This window comes from Actinia tenebrosa, unplaced genomic scaffold, assembly GCF_029948245.1.
Source record: "Actinia tenebrosa isolate PJP-AT-01 unplaced genomic scaffold, QUT_ActTen_1.0 PGA_scaffold4__44_contigs__length_22323623, whole genome shotgun sequence".
In the NCBI taxonomy this organism is placed as follows: domain Eukaryota; kingdom Metazoa; phylum Cnidaria; class Anthozoa; order Actiniaria; family Actiniidae; genus Actinia; species Actinia tenebrosa.
The window spans coordinates 19,348,508-19,365,783 of NW_028292581.1; the positions used below are offsets into that span (position 1 = coordinate 19,348,508).

The 17,276-nt window shown below is 39.3% G+C and overlaps 3 protein-coding genes across 4 annotated transcripts in view; 2 read left to right on the forward strand and 1 right to left on the reverse strand.

The window, feature by feature from the left end:
• Window positions 1-12,484, forward strand: part of LOC116307870 (transformation/transcription domain-associated protein-like) — a 64,668-nt gene extending 52,184 nt beyond the window's left edge. For both annotated transcript variants that reach the window (XM_089036897.1, XM_089036898.1), the window contains exons 57-72: window positions 2,667-2,692; window positions 3,161-3,251; window positions 3,571-3,701; window positions 3,818-3,917; window positions 4,787-4,994; window positions 5,331-5,420; window positions 5,851-5,953; window positions 6,384-6,491; window positions 7,375-7,482; window positions 7,557-7,631; window positions 8,138-8,179; window positions 8,445-8,660; window positions 8,913-9,054; window positions 9,807-10,003; window positions 10,630-10,744; window positions 11,531-12,484. In XM_089036897.1, coding sequence (XP_088893023.1) covers window positions 2,667-2,692; window positions 3,161-3,251; window positions 3,571-3,701; window positions 3,818-3,917; window positions 4,787-4,994; window positions 5,331-5,420; window positions 5,851-5,953; window positions 6,384-6,491; window positions 7,375-7,482; window positions 7,557-7,631; window positions 8,138-8,179; window positions 8,445-8,660; window positions 8,913-9,054; window positions 9,807-10,003; window positions 10,630-10,744; window positions 11,531-11,640 — 1,862 coding nt within the window. In that variant the 3' untranslated portion in view covers window positions 11,641-12,484. The remainder of the gene's footprint in view (window positions 1-2,666; window positions 2,693-3,160; window positions 3,252-3,570; window positions 3,702-3,817; window positions 3,918-4,786; window positions 4,995-5,330; window positions 5,421-5,850; window positions 5,954-6,383; window positions 6,492-7,374; window positions 7,483-7,556; window positions 7,632-8,137; window positions 8,180-8,444; window positions 8,661-8,912; window positions 9,055-9,806; window positions 10,004-10,629; window positions 10,745-11,530) is intronic.
• LOC116307873 (glutathione S-transferase) lies at window positions 82-1,376 on the forward strand. Its single transcript, XM_031718191.2, has one exon. The coding sequence runs from the start codon at window positions 127-129 to the stop codon at window positions 937-939; it is 813 nt and encodes a 270-aa protein (XP_031574051.1). The 5' UTR covers window positions 82-126; the 3' UTR covers window positions 940-1,376.
• Window positions 12,456-16,879, reverse strand: LOC116307871 (protein FAM221A). The gene is made up of 6 exons (XM_089036902.1): window positions 16,769-16,879; window positions 15,663-15,836; window positions 15,077-15,335; window positions 14,017-14,191; window positions 13,634-13,773; window positions 12,456-13,417 (listed from the first exon to the last, which is right to left on the reverse strand). Exons 1-6 carry the CDS (start codon window positions 16,843-16,845, stop codon window positions 13,259-13,261), a joined length of 984 nt encoding a protein of 327 aa, XP_088893028.1. The 5' UTR covers window positions 16,846-16,879; the 3' UTR covers window positions 12,456-13,258.
• Between the last annotated feature and the right edge of the window lie 397 nt (window positions 16,880-17,276).

Below are 17,276 nucleotides of genomic sequence, written 5' to 3' on the forward strand. Positions count from 1 at the left end.
ACCGATAGTGAAACACGACCACGAGGTTGAAATCGGAGCTCGATGTTAATTTATTACTGAAGGTCAGCCACAGCAAGACACTTTATTCAAGCGTTGGAAAAGAGGTCAGCCACGCACCCCCGTGTTATGACTGAAAACCCCTCTGCATTAATCCCCGACGCGCAGAAGTCACGAAAACCTCTTCCCGTCGTCTTGCACCCTGCCACGCGAGTTCTGTGTCATTTCGTTATTCTACTTACAATGTCGGAGAAACCCGAATTCAAGCTCTTCTACTGGCCTGGGATGTTAGGAAGAGGGGAGTTCGTACGACTTCTTTTCCTTGAAACACAAACACCTTTCGAAGATGTGTTTAAAGACAAGAGTTTCGAGGAAGCCAAGCAAATGGGATATGGTAGAGGCCAGAAGCATTTTGCCTTCCCTGTGATTGAACACGGTGATATCGTGATTAGCCAAACGCCTGTGATATGTCGATATCTGGGAAAGAAACTTGACCACGGTAGATTGTATCCAAACACGGAGAAAGATCGTTTACAAGCCGAAGTGCTGATGGCTGGAGTGGTGGATGTGGTCGAGGAAGGCTGCAGAGCGTGGCACCCTATCGACTATAACGCAGACTACGACTCGCAGAAAGAAGAAGCAAAGCCTTTTATTGAATATTACAAGACAAAGCGACTACCAAGGTGGCTGGATTTCTTTGAAACTACTTTGAAAGATAACTACTTGGCGAATGGAGAGTTAGTGTTCGTGGGAAAGCAAATCTCCTGGGTTGATTTTTGCATATTTCATTTTGTTGATGGGAATATGTTTCAATTTCCTGAGTTGTTTGATAAAGAGAATACACATTTAAAGAAGTTCCATCAAGCAATAAGAGATAGGCCTAATATCAAAACCTGGTATTACTCTGATGCACGACCTAAGAATAATCACACCATATTCTAATTCGTAATACTCTACAAACAATGTTGCGTGACCAGTGTGACATTTCGCTTAGTTCGGAACACTATTGAAAATCTGCAACTGGCAATAAACAGTTTCAGTTAGTAATAAGTAATCTAAATATTTCTGTGTAAGTAATTTAGATGTTTCACTAGTCTGATGCAGGGTCGTAGCCATCGGTACGGTTGGTGCAGTTATAACCAGACCACTTTTTACAACCAGAACTACTTTCCTTCTTCAAAGAAAAATATCTATTATTATCTGAGAAAAATCGGACTCTTAAAAAACCGGACTGCTTTCCAAATGGTGGCTATGGCCCTGTGATGTAGCTCAAGTAAGTTACCTTGTTCATGCTGGATGCGAAATCACATTTGTATTATAGATAGGAAATATTTTTTTTCGTTGATTAAAGTGAAAAACGTTTTTGTCTGGAAAGAGAATTGTTATCTGTATTTGTCGTAGAAAAGTGTTTGCACTACAATTTTTTAAATGACATTATTGATAAAATTACATTATGTCACGGTTTCAAGTAGAATCTTGGCGCGTTTTCACTTCTTGTTAACATTTATTCTTCGGGGTTCGCGCCGCGACCTTAATTATTCAAATGTTGCACATTATTGGTAATCCCTGCTATTGTTTACAAAGCTAACAATTGTTGTAAACTTCCCTGCATCCCAAGACCTATAAGAGTGGTTGAAAATTTCGCTAGATTACGCTTTAAAATCAAGTCAAAGCAGATGATGGAGGAATAAGCTTCATTTGGAGTTGTTGCATGACTTTTGTTGTCGAAAAATGAACACCTAGAAATTTGCATATCGTAAATTGACAAAGTACAAAAGCTGACAGCTTGCTTCCATTTTATCGGCTGTCATCAATCTGAGTCGCTATCACCTGCTGTTTACTTATCCACCGAACAAAGCGAAGGTATTCCACAAAAAACAATGACTACTTTATTCAAATCCTGTGAAATTTCGAGGTCAGATCGGATGAAATATTTGATCGAGAATGAACCTAAAATGTATCAAAGAATCTCCAAAACCGTTTACGGATACACGACATTATTGGAAGCCAACCGTGACAAAGAATAATACAAAGAAGCATTTGATATGTACAATGTAAACAAATGAATAGTAAAACCTAGAATAGTGTCACGCACCGGTTTGGTGATGTCACACAATAGTAGAAACCCTAGCCAATCGCTGGAATGAACGAGCAGTAGAGTGGGGTTTGGGGTTGAGCACCGGGATATCCGGGAAGGTGACTGGGATCGAGCACTCCAACAATAGCTGAGCTCCTTAGCCAATAAGCGCCCGCGTAGGATGACCGGGAACGGCCTGGGACCTAGGCTCCGCGCTCCGCATGTTGGTGAACTGTAATTTCCCCACTACTGATATAATGCCCGAATCTTATTTGGTTATAGTACACTATGACGACCAAAAGTTTCAGTCATTTTGAGCTAACTCACAGAGATATTCTTTATTTGATGATTTGACTTTTTACAAGGATCCTAGGACTACGTCATCATTTCGTTATTCCTATATTGAATATCTCGACAACAAAAAGAGATATCAAAAAGACAGTAAAGGCCATTCTTATTTATTTTATAATTGTTTTGAAATCAAAAGGAGATCCTGTAGGCTTGATAAGCACCTTAAAGTAGAGCGTTTGGATAAGCCGTATTATTGTTCACGTTTACCGCGATTTTTACTTTTTTGCTTTTTTCGTTATAGGTGCGACACCGTCTTCTGCGACAAAGGTAATATACTCATACGTTTTCTCTAGGTTGCGCGCGCGTCCAAATTTAAGGAACTTGACGGGCCACGATACCAGAACACGAGTATAATTATGCATTGCTATGAACTTTTTTCCGATAAGAATTCATAAAATCGCAAATTCTCCTCTTTAAATATAAAACTGTCTTAATTTTACTGAATTAGCGTTTTCAGTTTTGTGGCCCGTCAAGTTGTATGCGCACGCAATCTCGAGAAAACGGTCTATTGAGTAACTAAACTAGAAATATGCGGAAATTCCTATTCGATCTAAAGGGCTAAAATCATTTCTAGTAGCTTTGACGATACGTTTAATTTTGAAATATTTCTTATATTACAAACAACCTTAGTACGATTTTTTTAGGAAATTTTGTTATTAGTTCGTAAGCATGATAGATTGATACTTTGTTGTTTGACGGCCCTTTCTTACATTCCTTTTTTTTCCTTATACAAAGGCTGCAAGTACTACGTCATCTGCGCCTGTCTCATCAAGTGCATCTGCTGACCAGACTAATGGCACCAATCCATCAGCAAGTATTAATTCAAGTAGGTTATCAACCTTTTACAATGTACACTCGATAATAGAGGTTTTGCAACAACGTGTGCTGGCGCCCATTATACAGTTTGGGTTGCCTGTGGTTAGATGGCAGAACAATAAAATCCCTTTGCTCTTGGGAATTGAATTCTTTTTAATGTAAAACGATTGTATTGTTCCTGCCATCATGGCTGCTGTTACGTGGTGGTGCAAAACCTCTATTTGGTTTCATTTATGTCTTAGACAGAACAAAACCAAATGATTTTAAGATAAATATTTTTTTTGCAAATTATTTCATTTATATACTACTGTTGCGTTGTTTCTTGACAGACTCTAGCAGTCAGAGCGATCCAGGTGCTATTCGTGCTACGGCTCAGATGTGGAGATGTAGTAAAATAATGCACATGTTGAGAGACCTCCACCCTACTCTCCTGTCAGCACTAGAGGGTATTGTAGACCAGGTAATGACATGAATGACTGATTATAATACACGTGTTAAGGGACCACCACCCTACTCTCCTGTCAGCACTAGAGGGTACTGTAGACCAGGTAATGACGTGAATGGTTCTGTTTGTAGATGGTTTGGTTCCGTGAATGCTGGCATGAAGAGGTGCTTCGTCAGCTACGACAAGGACTAACCAAGTGCTATCAAGTGGCTTTTGAAACAAGAGGTGATGGTAAGTCATGCTTCTCAGGTTATATGCGATACTTAATCCCAAAGGACTGAGTAGCAATGGAAAAGTTACCATGCGCTGAAGTAACTATAGCTTCTCTATCCCGAATCTCGATCGTCTATCATAAACCCCTTAAAGCAAGACTATCCATTTGGGTGTAGTACAAGGTTCCCCATTTCAAAACATGTGTCCTTCGCTTAAATCTTTGCTACACACGATTTCCGCCATGACATCCTCGCTTTGTGACACTTTCTTGGCGCACAAGAAAACCATATTTTTTAATCATTCGACTTTTGTCCATGCTCTGAAACAACCTCTGGGCTGATCAGCACGTGAAACGTTTGGCTGATCAAAGTCAGAGTAAGGACAGATTGGAATAGCAGATGTTAGAATTACACTCTGCTGCCTTCAAACAATTGTTGCATTTGGGTCATCTTTCTATACATTTTTTGTATTGACCCAAATGCTTCGACTTGAAACAATTGTTTGAAGGCAATAGAGTGTAACTGTAATATCTGCTCTTAGCTGGTTATTTTTTGTAGAGGGAGAGAAAACAAAATCCCGGAGAAAACCCCTCAAATCTAATGAGAGAAACAATAAAACTATGTAGACTCGAGGAATGGGACCCGAGACCCCAGAGGGAGAAAAAACAAAATCCAGGAGAAAACCCCTCAAATCTAATGAGAGAACCTATAAAACTATGTAGACTCGAGAAATGGGACCCAAAACCCCAGAGGGAGAAGGCGAGTGCACCACCACTACTCAGCTTTTGATTCCCCTGTCTGCTGCTATCTGTCTAGTGAGATGAATATGTGGACTTGTATTACTTTAATTTCCTTGAAGCTTATTCCCCCGATATTCTTCTCTTGTAGTATCCAGTGCCCGTATAACACCACACACACTTAGTTTTGTCAAGAAGTTGGTCAGCACATTTGGTATCGGCTTCGAACCTGCGTCCAGTGTATCAACAACTCTCTCTACTGCAGCCTCTGAATCTCTCGCCAGACGAGCACAGGCTACAGCACAAGACCCGGTATTCCAGCGGCTCAAAGAACAGTTTGCTTCGGACTTTGATTTTAGGTGAGCACTTTAACCGAGAAGTCCTAGGTATCCGGATAGTTTTATTGTGTAGTTATTGCGATTAAGTCATACTTTATTCCCTCCAAGGTTTCCGAAATCTTGAAACCTTGGATTAAACCGGTTTGGACTTTTCTTTTTATCGCATAAGTCCAGGTACCACACGATGGGAAAGCACAAAAATCTCGCTCAAAGTTTGAAAAACGGAGAATCGTGATGCGACGAATGCGGAAAAAAATGAATAGAATAATATAATATAAAGTAGTTTAATTGGCTTTGCTTTCATTACTTGTTTGTTATCTTTTTGAACACTGACATTTTACATTTTGTCGTTTTTAGTGTTCCTGGTGCGATGGGGCTTCATAACTTGATTGGAAAACTTAAAAAGTGGATCAAAATCTTGGAGGAAAAGGCGAAACTTTTACCAAGGCAAGTTCATACTTTTCCTTCCTAAATGATATCCCTTTCCTTTCATAACTCGCCCTCCATCTGAAGACGCTGGTGACGACCATCTTCAGTGCACGTACTAACCGGCTGCCTTATCAATTGGGTCGCAAGGCCTGTTAGGCATCAAGCCGTCCACCAAGAAGTGACAAACGCATTAGATTAGATTAGATCTACAATATTGCGTTCCTTTCTTAAGGCTGGACAATTTTTTGTGCCATTTCAAACCAATTCATTCTCTTGAGAATAAGATTCTTTGTTTTAGTGGTATCCATGTTTATGTGTCTTCTCATGCGCACACATTAAACAAAGGAATGTTACTCTAGGGAATGACACGTGGTGTGAAATCGGAAAACATTACGCCTTAGCTAAAGAGGTATATTCTTACTAACATCACCCTTGTCTATCTCATCAGCTCTTTTCTACTGGAAGATCGATGCCGGTTTCTCAGTAACTTCACCACGTCAACAGCAGAAGTCGAGCTCCCTGGAGAGTTCTTGATGCCCAAAGCAAATACGGTTTGTACCAAACTAACACTAAACATATTTTACAACCATTACTCCCCTAAGGGACTCTTCCTTGAGGTTTGCACTTAATGCACTACGTTCTATATTTACAACAAATAACACCCAAGCAGGTTACTTTAGGAGTAAATGTTTTGCGTACTATATGGGGATCTGGTCAAACTTTAATTTATAAAATATAAATAAGAAACTTGAGTTTCTCTTTGAAAGCTAAAACGTATGAAAAGGCATAAACAGTCATAAAAATCAACATGTGAGTTGAGCGTTGTGTGCATAGAACATTGAATGTAGTGGTAGTGCGTGTGAGCGAAAAGTGCCCCCAATTAGTGCGAAAGCGCTAGAACGACTAGACACTTAAATAAAGAGTTTCTCTTGGGGGTTCATTTTTTTGAATGTTATCTTTGGCATCTGTTTCTCTCTACAGCATAGCCCCTACTACATTCGTATTGCAAGATTTATGCCAAGGGTTGAACTCGTTCAAAAACACAATTTCTCAGCCAGAAGGCTGTTCATCAGAGGAAATAACGGCAAGGTAAGGGGATGATCTGGGAATATCAAAGTATAGTAGTAACTGTAAAGACCTTTAGCATCAGGTTTACCTCTAACTACTAAGGATCAGGGCAGGGCCCGGTTGCATAAAGCTCTCTTAAGATAAGAGCATCCGTAAGTATTGTTCCAAAACAATAGGCCATTGTACTAAGACAATTCTTACGAGTGTTTTTAAACTTTTTTATCTTAAGAGAGCTTTATGCAACTGGGCCCAGGCCCAGAAACACGCCCGCGATCACGGAGAAACATTACTCGATAAAATTCAAGATGGCGGCTCTTCCAGCAACAATTTCGTTATGACGCCTTGTTAAATGCCGAATGTTTGACGGAAAACGCTTGACGTCGAACTGAAGTTTGAGGTTTGCGGTACCTAGCCAGAGCTTCGTACTAAAAGTTTCTATTATCATCAGCAGCAAATAAACCTTCCAAATTTCATCGATACCCTGAAATAACATCTCCAGCCGTGCTGATCAAAGTCAGGGCGCAGTTTAGGTTTTACCGCCCTTGATTCCCGACGTTATTCAAAGACTTCAAAAAAAAAAAAAAAGAAAGAAATTTGCTTATCACAATTTTTATAAACAAAACTAGCCCCTGGGGTGGCTGGTGGTGGGTTGTGTACATGTTACAAAATTCCTAAGTAGGAGAGTAGTGAGGTTGAAAACAAAAACTCGTGCAAAGGAAACGATGTAGTGCATTTCAATTTGATATTTTCACTTCATGGTTTTCATTTTGGGGGGACATTATTTTCATCTCAAATAAAAAGAAAACAATTGAAGATTTTTTTCCCGATTCAGTTTTATCTAAATTGTGTGTCCATTGTGAGCGCCGCTTTTAGGCAGTGCCTAAATTTATATCATCTTTTTCAGATTTATCCCTACCTGGTGGTAAACGACGCTTGTATGACCGAATCTCGAAGAGAAGAGCGAATCCTCCAGCTGCTAAGACTATTGAACCTGTATTTTGAGAAACGAAAAGTGAGTCTCACCTACATTATATATTTTTGATTATTCTTGGGTTTCATCTTCTTATATCTTGAATTTTCTTTCAGGAGTCTTGCAAAAGGAACCTGCTTTTTACTGTACCAAGAGTAGTGGCTGTGTCGCCGCAAATGCGTCTCATCGAGGTATTTAGAAACTTCAAGATTTGCAAAATCTACGACGGCGACGTCCACTTTAAGTGTTAATAATTTCTCTTTGGGGTTCTGTTCATTGGAGATTTCATTCAAAACATTGTCAGTAAAGTCAACTCATCCACAGGGAAGACAGACTTTGAAGACGCCCGGACACTAAAGTGAAGTTATTTAGACTTCCGGTTGACGTCGCCGTTGTAGATTTTGCAAATCTTCTATTTGTTCCTAAGTTCCTATTGTTTTATGCAGCACGTCGGAATGCAGCTCAATTTGGAGGACATAACAATAGGTTTCCAATTCTCAGGAGATTGGAATCCTTTTGTTTTATTCTTTCAATTAAGTTCCTTTGACGTGACTTGTTAAGGGTCTACGATAAAAGTCTGTATCCCTATCCATCTCTCTCTTTCTCGCTTTCGTTTTTCTCTTTCGATCTCCCTCCCTTTCATCATTCGATTGGAGCCTACCACTGATAAATATCTTTCCACTATCTTGTATTTCAGGACAGTCCTTCGTTCATATCGCTGCGAGAGATACTTGGAAAGGTAAGATATCGTATTCGCGCGTCTCAGAGAACAGGCATCAGCAACAGACGTTGCCAGTGACGTCTCCCAGTTTTGAGCTGCTCATATATTATAATGTCAACTACCGCGCCCACTACCAGAATACCTTGAATATTCTCTTTTACAAATTAGAATAACAAAGTAAATTCGCGAAGCATTGTTGTAGTGGTAGTAAAATGACGCAATCATTCAAACGGCCTACTCCATAACACGTGATGTACTGAGTCTTTTCTATTTATTCTCTCAGCGATGTGACCGCAAGCACCTCGAGTCCGACTCATCCATCGCGCTTTACTACGATCGCCTGGCTGCAGTCCAGTCACGTGGTCTACAAGTCACCCATCAGGTTCTGAGGGACATCCTTCGTGAGATACAAGGGACTATGGTCCCAGAAGTCATGTTAAAAGAATGGGCCCAGTATACGTATACAGACCCTACTGATTATTGGACCTTTAGGAAGCAGGTTAGTTAGAGTTTGATGTGTAGTGACTGTACATTGGGATACTCGATTAGACAGGATGAAAATTTGATCAATGGCTCAAGACGAAACCTGGATCTATCGAGGCTGTTAGATGCGTATGAGATGTGTGACTCGTACCCAGGATGCTCTCTTCACCTATGGCATGACGTCACACTCGTGATTTGACTCTCAGTATCGCATGTATCGCATCCCATTTCAATGTTTTCATTGATTTTTACTTTCTTTTCTCATTAGTTTTGTGTTCAGTTGACTCTACTTGGCTTTGCGGAATTCACTCTTCATTTAACACGTCTGGGACCTGAGATGCTACAAGTAGCACAAGACTCTGGACGCCTCACTGTCACTTACTACAGATTTGAAGTTGACGATTCGAAAGGTTAGTTATGTCTCTGGTTTACAGCGTTTACAGTACCTTCTTAGGCTAGGCGAGCGGGAAGTGCTGAAGGAGACGTTTTTTAATGCCTTCGTATTTTCGAAATTGTGAACTGAATCAAAACTACATTGTTTTTCTTTCCCTAATATAAACCCAAAGACATATAATTAAAGGGTTGCTTTTCGAAATTATTATCTTATTACTAGCGGGAACAATTTATTAGTAACAACGAATATTTAATCGCTTCAGTGATTTTTACCCATATTGCCTTTCGGTCCAGTCGCGTAGGCTTGAGCCAGTCGACGATAACGTTTTTTTAATTGAATGTATATACATATATATAGAGCGTTTTCACTCACGTGAGAAGGCAGCCATAAACAATAGGAACTTTCTGCACAGTATTTGTATAAAAATAGAGTTCAATTCCCGGAGGATATAAAATGTATTGTTTTGGTACACCAACATGGCCGCTGTGACGTCACGTGAAAACGCTCTATATATATACGTTTCTCAGGTAAAGTAAATAGACCTCTTTAGCTTGGGTGTAATGCTTTTCCATTTCACTCCACGTTTAATTCCCTTGAGAATAAGATTCTTCGTTTCAGTCTTATCCATATTCATCTGTCTTCTCATGCGCAACCATAACAAAGAAATCATACTCTAGAATGGTCTAAAATGTGGAAACATTACCTTTGAGGTAGAGAAGTCTATCGTGATTGTTTAAGGCTGAACCAATTATATTTTAACTATTTCAGGTGAACTTGATGCTAATCGTCCAGTCCCTTTTCGCCTCACACCAAACATTGCTGAGTTTGTCACACCTGTGGGCGTTAATGGGGTCATGACCGCGTCCATGGTAGCTGCAGCCCGATGTCTCGTTGAACCTCAGTTTAGCATACAAAGTATTTTACGAGCTGTGCTGAGGGATGAGATGATTACATGGCATAAGAAAGTAAGTGGAGATGTTTGTTAGATGATATCGGGCAGTGTCAATGTGGTGTTGACTAGGATAGTCATGGTGGTGATGGTGATGGTGATGGTGATGGTGATGGTGATGGTGATGGTGATGGTGATGATGATGGTGGTAAAGGTGGTGGTGATTGAGATGAAGATGAGATGATTACATGGCATAAGAAAGTAAGTGGAGGGGTTTGTTAGATCATATCGGGCAGTGTCAATGGTAGTGATGATTAGGATAGTCATGGTGGTGATGGGGATGATGATGATGATGGTAGTGAAGGTGGTGGTGGTGATTGAGATGATGAGATGATTACATAGTCATAGTCATGGTGGTGGTAGTGATGATGATGATAATGGTAGTAAAGGTGTTGGTGGTGGTGATTGAGATGAAGATGAGATGATTACATAGTCATAGTCATGGTGGTGGTGGTGATGATAATGATGGTGATGGTGATGATGATGATGGTGGTGAATGAAGTTTGTGGTGCTGATGACGAGTACAATTCTGGTGATCATAGGACCAACCGATGACTATAGTGAAGATGATGGTGGTGGTGGTTGTGGTGATAATGAATTATTTTTGTTTGATTATTATTAAAGAATGCATGTTTCTTACAGAAACACGATGAAAGTCATCCCCATCCCATAACTGTGTCACCCACAGACATGGACAGCGAACTACTTATAACCCTTGTCAATGGCGCTGTTAACGCTATCATGACTAGACTACAAAGTAAGTCAATTACTTTTTTTCTTTTTTAATAACTTGATGCTTCAACTTGATGCAAAAAAACCCTCAATTTTATCGAACCCTGAAACTACCTCTAGCCTGATCAAACACGGCCAACTCACAGAGTGAATTCACAAATTGACCCCTGCATTTCAGTTGGTGTGCCTGATGTTATGATCACGAGAATGATCGTACATTGTCATTGAATTGTCGTACAAATGTACTAAAACTCTTCCATAGTTTATCGACATCATTTGACTTGATTACTTGATGCTTATCCTTTCACCCTTCTAGTTGTTTAAAATAATGTTTCGAAAAATCCTCGAAAAAGCTGAATAATTGCTATAAATCAAATTGATAAACAGTGCATTTGTACGGCAATTCAAGGACGATGTACGAACTTGTTTGTGACCGTAACACCAACTACACCACGTGCGATCTTGGGGCCAATTGGTGAATTGCTAGATTTATTAGGAGAAAAACCGGAGAACCCGTAGAAAACCCTTCAGTCAAGGGACCCAACAAACTCTACTCACATGTGGTACAGAGTCCAATCGAGCCCTAGAGCCCATAGAAAAACCCTTTAGTCAAGGGACCCACTAAACTCTACTCACATGTGGTACAGAGTCCAATCGAGCCCTAGAGCCCATAGAAAAACCCTCTAGTCAAGGGACCTACCAAACTCTACTCACATGTGGTGCAGAGTCCAATCGAGCCTGAGAGCCCAGAGTTGGAAGAGAGGTACTACCCATATATTATTAACTCATGACTGTTTTTTATCATACCTAGACCTGGCTCAGTATGAAGGAGGAGAGACTAAAGTTTCTACCTTGGTACAGGCTGCTACTAGTCCAGATAACTTGTGTCGTATGGACCCTGCATGGCATCCATGGTTATAGAATGACCACTTAAGCTGCCTAGACTATTCATATAACCCATTGGACTCAGCCCTTATTGATCTCTATAAAAATAACTCAGGAATAAGTAGCATCGACTGCTATAGCCTTGTAATTTGCATGGACCCAGCATGGCTTTCATGTTCCAATAATAGATTTACTTCGGTAGTCAAGTAGTCGTGGTCGTAGACTTGGCCGTGCTTTTCATAACGCTGTAGGCCTTACCGTCTTCTATTAAGGGCTCCCATACATGTAACACACCCATTCCCACTGACTTGTAAACTACTGTTGTCATGTACCCTTCAAACCAATGTACTTCTTGAAGTGCCTCCAACGATGCTTCTAATGCATGAAGATCATGCATACGCCACTTTTATTTTCAAGCATATACGCAACACCGTTGTTTAATTTGTAAAATCAATGCCTCAAGATATTTTTACGTCCACATACCTTCTCTTAAGTTGGATACTTATATAGGATACCAAGAGAAAATAAACTAAGAGAAGGAATTCCCGCGCCCCATCATGAAAACTCTAAGATGCTATTTTTAGAATCTTTGATGCTATTTTTAGAATCGTTAATTTGATCGTTTGTTTTTCAGTACACGCGTACTGAGCGCGCTCTATCCTGTTTGCTCATGTTTTCAAAAACGGTACCTATGATGGTTACAAGCATAAATACCAGAGATTCCTCGTAATTCATTTTCTCTTGAGGATATCCTATGTACGCTAGCTTGTATTATTAGACATTCACATTTTTGTAACAAGTTTTTTTATTTATTTTGTTGTTGTTTATATAAAACAAAGATATTATTAATTAATAAATAAAGATTATGCTGATGAACGCATACCTACGTATTTGTTTTCATATCGAAATTTCTCCTTTGGCGTAATTCACACATCTTTTTTTCAATTAGTCAAATACAGTAGCGTTCGTTCGTTCGTTTTCGTACGCTTCCCGTGACCGTGATTTTTTCTAGAATTTTGAGTGGGGGATTTTTTCTCGCCCAATGTGATTGATCTGGCAGTTCCGTGACATTGGCATGACCGTGTCCACGCTATGTTTTTTTTGTTTTGTTTTTTTGTTGTTTTTTTTTTTTTGGTTTGTTTTGTTTGTTTTTTTGTTGTTTTTTTTTTTTTTGGTTTGTTTTGTTTTTGTTTTTTTTAATATTTGGTTTGGATTAGGGTTTCAGGACATTATAATCAATAATTAATAATCCAATAGTCCCATATCATGTAGTCTTACATGAAGTACTAAATGGCCAATACTGCCATAAGAGGGCTAGACATCTGAAGTCACAATTATTTAGTTATTCTTTTTTTAAGCCAAATATTCATTTAAATACTTCTTCCTCAAAATATTTAAAATGCCTAAAAATATTCTTCTAAATTCCATTTCCAAGCTTTCACATCGATTGTAGCCTGGCTCTGTACTGGTTTTCCCTAGCAAACCAAATATTGGATTTTTTCAATTGTCCTCAAAGGTTGCAGTTGGTTGTCTACTGGAAGTTCTCACACTGTTCATTGAATGCAAGGCCTTCCCCTTTGAGCACCAGGCTCTCTTTCTGCTAGCAGGTTCCCTTGGAGAATCGCCAGTAGTTGTCCAATGGTTAAGGTTTAGGTCAAGGTCTTCCTCTTTGAGCTCCAGGCTCTCTCGTTCTGCTAGCAGATCCTCTTGGAGAAGCACCAGGGCTTCTAGATGTGCTAGGACTGCCTCCACTTGCTGTGAGCTTTTTGGGTGGAATATGTTTCACTCTTGACCACTCCCTTTCAGCTTTTCTCTGTGGATACAAAGTAAAACCAGTTAGTTTTTTTGAGTGAATTCTTGGTTTATCGTTTATATGTTTGACCCATAAAATCTAAGAAGTATGGATGCATGAAATGTGATGCGGAACCCGGGCCCCCTCCCCACCCTGTTTGAGGGTGCTAGCTTAATGGTCCTTGATATTCAAACTCAAGTGTGGCAGATATTTAATGAAATAAATTGACCATCTTACCCTTTCTTGATATCGTTTTTCAAACCATGCCATATCTCGTTCCTCTTGAGTCATCCCAGCCATAGCTCCATCCTTTCTGTCTTCTAATGACAGTTCTGCCATATTTGCATGTGCCTTCAGGAATGCATGGTCATGTGGGCCTGTTTGGGGTTTTGCCAAAGAGATAAAGGAATTTCAGAATATGACAACATTTATACAATAGACACCCCAATTCAGTGACCCTTTGGAGACTAACAAATGGCCACTAAATTGAGGTCATTTTAAAAATAGATTCTACTGTAATTAAAAAATTCTAAAATGTGGAATACCCCCTCCCCCCCCTCTTTTATTTTAGGTAGGATCCACCCCTGGTGTTAAGACCAGCATGCATAGCTATAAAATACCTATAGGTTGTTCAAGAAACTCTTTAGGTGGAGGTCCAATACCACTGTCGTCTAGTCTCATGTACCCTTCCATCAGTGAGCTAAAGCCAGTAATGCCACCCATGGCTGCATAAGGCACATCTTCACCAACAGGATGTCCTCGTGCTTGGCGCTCCTCTTTTGTCTCAATAATCATCTGCAGGTTGCAAAAATGAAAATGTTTAATCGTTTGTGGATAAAGACCTTGATTCAACAGGTACGACTTCAAAGATTTTAGCATCTACTTTCAGGGATTCGTTCACACCCTACATACATATCCGACCAGTTGAAACAAAACTAAAGATGCAACATCTAATGTCAAACTAGTAGATACCAGTGGAGCAGAACATTGGGAACAAATTAAAGCAAATACCTCTGTGTCTTTGTTTGGTTCATGAGTTACAGTGTGAATCAAAAAACCATGGGCATTAGAAATTTTCCAGGAATGTTCTATGTTTTATTTATTTTTTTATCTTTTTTGTCAACCTAGATAATTTGAACTTTTCATCTTTTACATTTTTACATAATAATGATGTTGACTTTTCAGTAACGAGCTGGTTTCGATATTCAACCTCCAAATTCTCTTTTTGCATATTATTGTCAAAATATCTTACTTATCACAACCTTCTTGAAAATCACATTTATGAGTGAAGAAGCTTCCTGTTAAAATATGAATGTAAATAAATAAATAAATAAATAATTGACTTTCTCACCACAAGATTACAAAAAAGATAACAAATAACAATTCTGAGTGGTCAAGGAACATTCTGGAAAAAAATTTTTTAGGTGCCCATGGGTTTTCGATTCACACTGTAATTAGACGACTAAATGTTTCATAACTAAATACTTTTATAAAAGTACAGTGTAGCTAGTAATTTTGTGCACTCTAGTATGGTTAAACTATAAACCATAAAGAAAATCTAATCAAATGATTTCCAGTGTTATTTTAAATTCTAAAAATCGTTTTCAATAAATTAATATGCCCCCTTGTGGGACACAGCAATATAAATAAGAGAAGTAAAGTACCCTTAACCATGAATACCTTGTGTGCATATGTTGGATAGCCACAACCACAGGTAAACGAGCTCTTAAATGTCTTGCATTTACAGTCTTTCAGGCATCTGTGTGGTTTGCACTCTGAGTGATCATCAGTGTAATGCTTACACTGGCACCTGATTGGTTGTGATCCATTTTTTGGTACATAATCAAAGTTACGGCACTTGCAACCATTAACACGGCAAGGAATAGGAACTGGTCGGGTTTCTGGAAGGTCTTTGTAGTCTGTTTTGTGCTGTATGTATCTATGAGATTAGACAATTTATTAGTCAAATACATGTATGTAATCAAAACTACTATTGCCCCTTGCCTCCCCCCCCCCCCCCCCCCTTTAGTAGATATGAGTACAATATGCTATACAACCAATACCACAGGTAGTACAAGATCTGTTTGTTTAGTGACTAAGGTTATTGTGAGTGATAACAACTGGAGAGCCAGGAGAAAAACACCTGAACCAAGAGATAGACCTAACAAACTCTACTCATATGTAATGACGAGTCAAGGAATTGAACCTCAGATCGCAGAGGTGAGGGGCCAATGCAATATACCACCTCCTATGTCCCAAAACATACCTATGCGTACAGAAACAAGGGGTTTCAGGTCCAACCAGTTTACAATCAAGTCCGTCAGGATTTGTCCAGCTGACAAATAGCCTGTTTTTCAATCTTTGTGGAAGGATTTTCTTTTTATAGTTTTCATATTCTTCTGGTGTGAATAAGCGACCTCCATCATCTTCACCAACAATTCTACAAAACATTATCAACAGCAAAAGTATATTTGGTTATGCTTGATAAAGAAGTGGGGTACCTACATGGAGATAAATTATATTATACACTATCAATTTTAAGCCCCAGGGTGGTGGGGGAGGGGGGTTGACGACCCCAAGGGAAGTTAAAAATATTTTCCAAATTCCCCACCCTCAGACAACTGATGAAAGTCAATTTCCAACCTTTTATTGTATTCTCTGGCTTTTTCATGCTGGCGGCAACATCGAATTCCCTATTGTTTGGGGCAATGACATCAATTTCCACCCTGGGTTTTATCCTGATAGGTGCATTGTATTGCTCCGAGGCCGTGTCTAGCTTTTAGAGTAACTAAATAATTTATAATTTGCAAGACAAAACATTTCGTAATGAAATTTTCTAAGGCTGTGAGCTACAGTCATTATTAGTAAGTTACAAATAGGTATAAGATATTGCAAGAAATGATTTTAACAAGCTACACTTACTGTATATAAACAAACCACTTGGTAAATAATAAGTTTTACTATAAACATGAACAAAAACGAGCTGTCAATAGCCTGCAAAACGGCTCTCTGGCGGCTGACAACAACAATCAAGACTAGTGTAAAACTGCAGCTCAATCGTGAACATCATATCTTCCCTGCTGGCAGAGACTCCTATTTTCTCTGCCAAGAATCTGCCTGCTAGCAGCCTGGAAAAACATATCCAGCCATTCGATTTTTTTTTTTCGTATTAATATCGAAAATAAGATTGCTGAAAGGCTTTTGCTGGCCATTTTAATCCTCAATAGCATTGGAAATAGACTAAATCAACAGAAAGATGAAGGGATGATTTGTTGTACATCATCTACTTTGAACCTTCAAGTCGTTGTCCTTACGAAATATTTTGTTTTTACAAAGAGATTTTAGTAAAATAGATGCTATTGTAAAACTAACTTTTTATATTCCCAGTAGGCATCGACAGAAGCAGCAGCTGAAGCATCAAGTTTGAGGTGAATGCGATTTTGTTCCATGATTTTTGCAGCAGCATTAATTTTGTCACTTGGTTACTACAAACAACTAGACGTAACGATGAGCATGCGCATTAGACTACATGTCGCGCGTCACGCAATCAGGACGGAATGGTTTTTCTCTTTAAATTTTCTCATCGTATTTCCAGATTTCCTTTCTTTCACTGAAGGGTGCCTTTTGAGTGGCAGATCTAAGACTTTGAAAAGGGAAGCATGGATCTCAATTTAGATTCTTCACTCTTGGAGCTTGTAAATAATCCGTATCGCGATCGTCCGATTAAAAAGGCGGGGGGAGGGGTTTCTCCGTGGTAAAAGTACCGGGAATGCTCGCGTATCTCTTAGGGGTAATAATTAGCGATTTGATATCTTTAAGGGCGTTAAAATTGAAATTTAGGATTTCGGCATTTCGGCATGTTATCTTTTAGGGCACCTCT

Coding starts and splice junctions, on each gene's coding strand:
- LOC116307873 (XM_031718191.2), top strand. CDS start 127: ATGACTGAAAACCCCTCTGCATTAATCCCCGACGCGCAGAAGTCACGA.
- LOC116307871 (XM_089036902.1), bottom strand. CDS start 16,845: ATGGAACAAAATCGCATTCACCTCAAACTTGATGCTTCAGCTGCTGCT. Junction 15,837..16,768: donor GCCTACTGGGAATATAAAAA/GTTAGTTTTACA, acceptor AATGTTTTGTAG/AATTGTTGGTGAAGATGATG. Junction 14,192..15,076: donor ATCCAACATATGCACACAAG/GTATTCATGGTT, acceptor TGCAACCTGCAG/ATGATTATTGAGACAAAAGA.